The 8,986-nt window shown below is 24.5% G+C and overlaps 1 protein-coding gene across 5 annotated transcripts in view; it reads right to left on the bottom strand.

Annotated features, from left to right (window-relative positions):
• LOC114121767 (tubulin polyglutamylase TTLL5) overlaps nucleotides 1-8,986 on the bottom strand; it is a 40,899-nt gene that overhangs the window by 6,496 nt on the left and 25,417 nt on the right. For 2 of the 5 annotated variants that reach the window (XM_050205580.1, XM_050205581.1), the window contains 7 exons: nucleotides 8,809-8,915; nucleotides 4,838-5,051; nucleotides 4,501-4,766; nucleotides 2,870-3,072; nucleotides 2,430-2,613; nucleotides 2,179-2,360; nucleotides 23-202 (listed from right to left, as the gene is read on the bottom strand). In XM_050205580.1, coding sequence (XP_050061537.1) covers nucleotides 23-202; nucleotides 2,179-2,360; nucleotides 2,430-2,613; nucleotides 2,870-3,072; nucleotides 4,501-4,766; nucleotides 4,838-5,051; nucleotides 8,809-8,915 — 1,336 coding nt within the window. Of the gene's footprint in view, nucleotides 1-22; nucleotides 203-265; nucleotides 448-516; nucleotides 701-956; nucleotides 1,160-2,178; nucleotides 2,361-2,429; nucleotides 2,614-2,869; nucleotides 3,073-4,500; nucleotides 4,767-4,837; nucleotides 5,052-8,808; nucleotides 8,916-8,986 lie in introns of all 5 variants that reach the window. The other 3 variants (XM_050205577.1, XM_050205578.1, XM_050205579.1) reach the window with 3 other exon arrangements.

The following is an 8,986-nucleotide window of genomic DNA, read 5'->3' on the forward strand; positions in this document are numbered from 1 at the left end:
ATTAACTGTATATTTGTATAACCATTTAAGTCTTGCTTAAAATCTTTTAAAGACCTTTCATAGCGATCTTGTCTATTAATATCCATATAAAACGAGGAGTTTTCGTTGAATAAATGATCGTTTAGAAAATAATTATAATTCCTTATTAATTTTATATAAAATGGTGGTATAGTGGATCCCCTAGGAATGCCATTGATATTATCTGCAAATAAAACATTATATTATTTGATGCTAAATTTGTATTAAATTAAAATATTAAACGTACCTAAGTAAGAGGAATATTTTTTCCATGACAGATTTGTAGGGAAAATCCGTATGAACCCTCTACTCCTTTGATTTTGATCCATTGTGTTTTTTAACAACCGTTTTTCATCACTACTGAGCTTATTGATATTTATATTTGAATTTGTTTTTCTTGGAATATCAGATTTTGGTCTTCGAACATTTCTGTAAAATATTTATACATAATATTATACCTAATAAAAAAGAGATGTCTATAGTTAAAAATTAAATTACCTGTTAAAGTTGAAGACAGTAGGATCAACGATTGGGATACCAATTAAAGTAAATAAATCACATAGCATTGAACTCTTAATACGAGAATCAAGTGCCGAATCTATCCCTAATGATGGAGATAGGTTAACTTCAAGCAACCATGGTTTTAACTTGTCGTCCACCAAAATATCGAACCCGTATAGTTCTACGAATATATAAATTATAAACAGTTAAAAATTGTTACATTTAATATAAAATCATTAAAAAAAAATTAACGTTGGTCTCTCTCCTTATGTTTTTAAATAACGAAAAATAATTTAAAATTATAATAAATGTTTAAATATAGTTGTCAAATTAACACTAAAAGATTATTTGGCATTAAAAATATATTAGAAATTGATTGTTTTATTTTTTGTCTATTTAGTATAAGAATCATTATTAACTATTAAAAAATTAATTACCAAAACAATTTTGACTGTGAGGTACAAAGCAATTGATTGCTGGTAACATTTGTGCAGTAGCACTCATTATTGTTTTAATTACAATGTCCTCGATTTCAGCCATCAAAGTTTCAGTATTAATAAGATATTCTTCTCTAAGATGATTCAAAAGAGCACTCATCGACCACTTATGGCCTACATTTTCTCGTTCAGGATCCGAATTCCTAAACCATAATTGTAAGTAATTAATAATAATATATTATATATTTAAATAATTATATATTATAATGTGATTCTTCAAAAAGTAAATTACTTATCTTCTCAAAAAGTATTAGTTTGGATTTTGGGTGAAGATTTCTTTCTATATTTTTTTAAATTGAATGTACACTGTACAGTACAAGTGCGCTATGGTCAAATATAAACATTAAATAATAATGGAATACAATATAATATTATAACAAATAGGATATTTTATCTGCTGTGGATATTTATTTTTTAACCTTTTGGTAAAGTCAAAAAATATAATATTTCGTCAATTGCGTGCATGTCGTACACTCCACCGCACATTTACTTTTATTACAGTCTTTTATATTGTATCTTTTATACAGTCAACACATATATACGAGTACAATACATCGAGAATTTTTGGATTTTTTCAGAACTGTTTATAATACCTACAATGATTTTCCTACATGATTTCAAAATATATAAAAAAAACATACTTCCAAAAATCGTTAATATTTTTTGAGAAGTTTAAGAAGAAGTACCTTCAAAAGATTCATCTTAAATAATAATTAAATAATAATATGGATAATACGTCGTCATACATTATAATTTACAAACTATAAATCATAACAATATTGGTGGAAACATTGATGTTAAAATGTATAATGTAATAATATATAATCTTATTATTTTTCAGATCATTTCATTTGACTAATAATTATTTCTGTATAAAACACCAAACCGCCGTACCCGAAGGTGTTCTTTGTCTTACAACTTACAAATTCATAATATAATAACAATAACACATGCTGGATTCTTTATACTGCTAATAGTTACTATATACAAGAAAAAAATTTACTTATAAAAATGTAAAATAGTAAAATTTGTTGAATAAATATAGACAGATAGAGAGATTTTTTTAAAATATATTTATTTTAAAATGAGCTTTATGAATTTAAAAAAAATAATTATCTAAGTACTTACAAATTTTATTTTAAAATTAAAATATTAAACGTACCTAAGTAAGAGGAATATTTTTTCCATGATAGATTTGTAGGGAAAATCCGTATGAACCCTCTACTCCTTTGATTTTGATCCATTGTGTTTTTTAACAACCGTTTTTCATCACTACTGAGCTTATTGATATTTATATTTGAATTTGTTTTTCTTGGAATATCAGATTTTGGTCTTCGAACATTTCTGTAAAATATTTATACATAATATTATACCTAATAAAAAAGAGATGTCTATAGTTAAAAATTAAATTACCTGTTAAAGTTGAAGACAGTAGGATCAACGATTGGGATACCAATTAAAGTAAATAAATCACATAGCATTGAACTCTTAATACGAGAATCAAGTGCCGAATCTATCCCTAATGATGGAGATAGGTTAACTTCAAGCAACCATGGTTTTAACTTGTCGTCCACCAAAATATCGAACCCGTATAGTTCTACGAATATATAAATTATAAACAGTTAAAAATTGTTACATTTAATATAAAATCATTAAAAAAAAATTAACGTTGGTCTCTCTCCTTATGTTTTTAAATAACGAAAAATAATTTAAAATTATAATAAATGTTTAAATATAGTTGTCAAATTAACACTAAAAGATTATTTGGCATTAAAAATATATTAGAAATTGATTGTTTTATTTTTTGTCTATTTAGTATAAGAATCATTATTAACTATTAAAAAATTAATTACCAAAACAATTTTGACTGTGAGGTACAAAGCAATTGATTGCTGGTAACATTTGTGCAGTAGCACTCATTATTGTTTTAATTACAATGTCCTCGATTTCAGCCATCAAAGTTTCAGTATTAATAAGATATTCTTCTCTAAGATGATTCAAAAGAGCACTCATCGACCACTTATGGCCTACATTTTCTCGTTCAGGATCCGAATTCCTAAACCATAATTGTAAGTAATTAATAATAATATATTATATATTTAAATAATTATATATTATAATGTGATTCTTCAAAAAGTAAATTACTTATCTTCTCAAAAAGTATTAGTTTGGATTTTGGGTGAAGATTTCTTTATATATTTTTTTAAATTGAATGTACAGTACAAGTGCGCTATGGTCAAATATAAACATTAAATAATAATGGAATACAATATAATATTATAACAAATAGGATATTTTATCTGATGTGGATATTTATTTTTTAACCTTTTGGTAAAGTCAAAAAATATAATATTTCGTCAATTGCGTGCATGTCGTACACGTCTTTTATATTGTATCTTTTATACAGTCAACACATATATACAATACATCGAGAATTTTTGGATTTTTTCAGAACTGTTTATAATACCTACAATGATTTTCTACATGATTTCAAAATATATAAAAAAACATACTTCCAAAAATCGTTAATATTTTTTGAGAAGTTTAAGAAGAAGTACCTTCAAAAGATTCATCTTAAATAATAATTAAATAATAATATGGATAATACGTCGTCATAAATTATAATTTACAAACTATAAATCATAACAATATTGGTGGAAACATTGATGTTAAAATGTATAATGTATAATCTTATTATTTTTCAGATCATTTCATTTGACTAATAATTATTTCTGTTAACCAAAACACCAAACCGCCGTACCCGAAGGTGTTCTTTGTCTTACAACTTACAAATTCATAATATAATAACAATAACACATGCTGGATTCTTTATACTGCTTATAGTTAATATATACAAGAAAAAAATTTACTTATAAAAATGTAAAATAGTAAAATTTGTTGAATAAATATAGACGGATAGAGAGATTTTTTTAAAATATATTTATTTTAAAATGAGCTTTATGAATTTAAAAAAAATAATTATCTAAGTACTTACAAATTTCATTTTAAAATTAAAATATTTAAAAAAAAATTCGCACACCATATTTTGATTAATTAATTAATTATGAAGTATAAATGAACTGTTATAATTGTATCCATTACGTCAATTTGCTATGTTGAGCTGTTACGCCTTACGCCAAAACGATTTGCGTTTTTGAAATAACAATAGCGTTTTCAGTGTATTACTGATTTTATAAAAATAATTTAATTTAGAATAATGAATATGAGTGGAACGCCGAGAAATGCTTTGATATCAAAATAGTTTGATAATCTTTTGAAATGATAGAACCATAAAGTCAAAACATACACGAAGGATAGCTGGAGTATACAAAGTAGTGAAACTGGAATTACGCGTATGACAGAGATAACACATACTGGTACGACGTCCTCTTAACTAAACAAATTAATTAGTTTAAATCTTAAAATCTTAAAATTTAAAAAAAATAATAAATAATACCGTGCATTATATTGGAAGTTTACCTACCTAATATAGCTTGGGCTGCTTTTGTTGACACTATAGTTGCAGAGATGCATTCGTCGATTATTGATTCGACTTCTATCACATACATATTTAACAGTTGCAAATCTAACTAACCCTTCTTCATACAAATATACAACAAGTGGATTGAATGATGTAACTAATACGTACAAACGTAAATCCCACTTATATCCATTCACCAACAATGGATTGTCAATATACTTGGCAACAACGACATTCTCCTTCAACGCCGATTGTGTGTCCTTAAATGACTGTAAAAAATCACAATATTATAATTTATATGTGTAATAATAATACTAATAGTACGGTTTTTAGAAATTACATAATCAATAATCGTTATTCCTCTTCCGCGAGATAAATCGAAAGGCTTTACTATCCATAAACCTCGATGACGATACTGGTTCGAAATAAATCTATTGTAGTCTTTAGGCATAATGTATGTTTCAGGAACAAAAGAGAACTTTTTAATTCCATTGCGATGGCTCATGGTTTCAATATTTTTGTATAATTTATCTTTACGAGTCAATTCACACGATCTAATAGAAAAATGTATGAATTATAATTATTATTCATTATACACTACCTATAGAGTAGTACATGATGTTTTTCACATTTTTATTTATTAAATTACAAAAAAACCACATTTTATTGTTTTATAGTAAGTATGTTAACTTTTGTTTTTAGGGATTTCATGGATATATTATAATAATATGTTTATTATTTTTAGTTAAAGCTACCCACTACACAGTATGTAGTGGTTTCGAAAATAAACGTTAATAATAACAGTTATTATTACTTATTACGTTATTACTCAATTAGCTATTACGGAACCGTGCTCGAATCCGGAATATATTTACGGAGGAAGGGGGAAGACCATGTTGATTATCCACAGTCATAGGCCATAGCGTCCGTGTGTGTATCGTATTTTGTCGACTGCTTAAAACAGGCAATTCAACAGTCTTTAATTTTGGAGGGAGGAGGATATCGCATTTTGCTCCCTAGGATCCGCGCCTGTATAGATCGATCGAACCGCAACGGAACCTTACTGGCCACTCGCCAGTGATATTTGTATGAAATGGTGTGCAACACATTAGCATTGATTATAAAATATATTTAATAATTATAATCTGCAATGATATTAGTATAATACATACTATATGTATTATGCCGTGAAAGTTAAAAGTAATGAAGGTTATAAATGTCATAATATAATGTAATATAGGAAAATCAAAATATAACCATTGAAGTCGTTGAACTGACAGCAGTGTAGTTTCTAATATAAATAAAAAATATGAAAACTGATATTTCAAATAACAATTATGATTATTATGAATCAATTAAAATAAGTTTTGAGCTTTACAATATCTAAGATATACCTATACAAAATATCAAACTTTTAATATCAATATTAATATCATTATTAGATAATATTATATTAAAATACAATATAGTATTAATATACTTTTGTAGAAATTGCCCACTCCTCACATCAAGTAATGATACAGCTTTTACTAAATGTTTTTACAACTTTACAAGTGCTAATAGTACAGTAAATTTCCAATAATATTTTTTATTTTTTATTACAATATAATTATTTTAGTGGGAAAGGAAAAAGGGTATTTTTTGATTTGAGTTTATGAAACAATATATAAATATTTATTTTATTTAATAAATACATTACAATGAAAACAATGTAAACATATAAAGATTGATTTATTTTACTAAAAATTAACCAATCCAGAGAAAATGATTGGGGATTATAGTTATATGATGATTTCATAAAAAGCATAAACTTAGTAAAAAATTTACCAAACATCACGTAAACATTATATTATTATGTAATATTCTACATAACCAGCCAATTCACAAAATTGACCACATTGCAGGGTCATTAAAATGTATGGATGTTGTCAATGCCGATACAATTAATGTTTCTTCTTAATTTTCTTATTTTCAAGTAAATTAGAATTAATATGATTCGGGGAAACAATATTAGTCTTATCTGTATATACACTCTACAATAACCACTGGATCATGTGTAGATCTGGCGACTAGCACAGTTTAATCGTTATAGGACGTCAGTATCCAAAGTTGATTAAAAAAATAGAATGAAAGAACGATGACTTTTTCCTTTCTTACTACTTTAAGATTCTGAATGGAGTGATGAATGTATTAATTTACACCATACAATACACCACAACTTGTCATAATAGTGCTTCAATTTAAAATTTTGGAGGTGGTTTCCGATGGAAAATTGAATATTTTTGGTGCTTTATACAGGTCAAAAGTAAGAAAAACCAAAAAAAAAGTAACGGAAAAACGGGAATTTTTAATCAAAAATAGTTTTCAACAAAATCGATTTTTTTATACATATAGTACCTAGTAGTATAGTATTTCAAAAACGAACCACTGTAAATACTCAAAATTTTCACCAAATATTTATATGTATTAGTGTTATCTTTACACAGTTAAATCTTCAAAAGATTATGGCTTTTTTGAGCTATTTATAGACAACTGACTTTTTCAATTTTTCTAAGTATTTTTTTTTTTTTTTTGAAATGAAAAAAAAATGTTAGGTACCCAAACTTGAAAATGTAATACTAGATTTCTTATAAGTCGTTATTATAAAAGTTAAAAAAAAAATAAAGAATTGTTGGTCACAATTCAATTTTTTTTATAAGCGTTTAAAGTTCAAATTTTTACAAAATTGTGAAAATTAACACATAGTTTTGAAGCAAAAATGTATAAAAATTTTTGTATTTATATCAAGGTTAATAAAAAATTCAACACTAAGTTCTCCATAAGTTTTCAATCAAATATCTACGGAAAAAACTAAAAGTATCATCATAGGAAAAAATGTTATGAGCGTCTGAATTTTAAATTTTTACAAAATTGCGTAACGATAACGATTTTAAATATTTGTTATTATTACAAAAACTATAAGTTGTAGTAATTTGAAAATTATAAGATTATCATTTTTTTTTACATAATTTATTATTATATAAATACAATTATATTATATAGATATTTAAATTATAATAAAAAAAAAATTACACAAAACATGTAAAATACCAACAAAATTAGTCTTTTGAAAAAATATTTTATTCCTGTAAAATGAATTATTATTTATTTTTGTTTAAGTAATCCCTAATTGATATATATTTATTGAGTGTTATATGATAAAATTATATTTTTTGACTTATTTTGTCGGTATAATAATAGCGTTATAACTTATAAACATTAAAAAAAAAATCGTGCATAATTATTTAAATAGTTGTAGGTGTACAATTAGTATTTAATTGAACAGTGGATTAGTGTGTACCTATACAATATACAGTATACATACTGTATTATAGTTACTAAAAAATATAATAAATATTATTAAATCTTTACGTAAGTACCCAACCTTTAAAATTTTATAATTTATAACTAGCGGAAAAAGGCATTGACGGAAACCAACGACACTCATTAGTCATAATAATCATTATATTACACAGTATAATAAATACTTATTATTATAAAAAGTATAAACGGTTTTGAAAAAAAAATATTTAACTTTGTTAAACTTTTATAATTTTTTATAATTTAATTTTAAATGTTTATAAAAAAATTAACTTATCGTTCGAAATTACATTTTTTTTTACATAAAAATTCGAAGAAATATATTCCGCCTTGAAAAATATAAGTTAGAAATAAGTGTTATGTTTCAAAAAAGTAAAGAAAAAATTAAAGCAATAAAAATAATAATAGATACATTAATAATCGTACAATAGATACTTTATTTTATATTTACTACCTATATTGTGTAGTATATTATATGCACGTAATCATATTATTTTTTTCCTTAAATTTAACAATAAAATAATTTTCATATTATACAATACTCTTAATAATATTCTCATTTATATTAACTAATAGTAAAATAAATATAACATGCTAAATTAAACTATTAATATTAACTTGTTTTAAGTGGAAATTTTTACGTAAGGTCACTTAGTTATTATTTAACGGAGTAGTTACTCCAAGTAGACTTGTTCTAGTTAAATTCCAATATTACTTTATGAAGGTGAGCCATTTTCTGATTATTTTATTTTGTAACATCAATACGTAAAAGCAGACTACTTTTACAAAGCCAAATAAGATTTCTTTTTTCTATCTACCTACCTATTTTTTTTTATTTTATACTTAAATGTAATTTGTTTTCTTATGAATAAAAATAAAATAAAATTTAATTATTAATACCATTGATTTTAAAATCAATGTTAATACCTATCCAATAAAATAAATAATTACCTAGGGAAGTGATTGATGCGTTGGTAAGACCTCAATGAACTGATGATGTTTGTATTAACATGGTTATTTGACCATAATAGATTAAAATCGTTTGAATCAGAATTGACCTGTAATAATACAAAAATAATATATAAATAAATATAAGAACTAAATTAAAAATATTTTCCTTCTTTATTAT

The sequence above is a fragment of the Aphis gossypii genome, chromosome X (genome assembly GCF_020184175.1).
Source record: "Aphis gossypii isolate Hap1 chromosome X, ASM2018417v2, whole genome shotgun sequence".
Taxonomy (NCBI): Eukaryota; Metazoa; Arthropoda; class Insecta; order Hemiptera; family Aphididae; genus Aphis; species Aphis gossypii.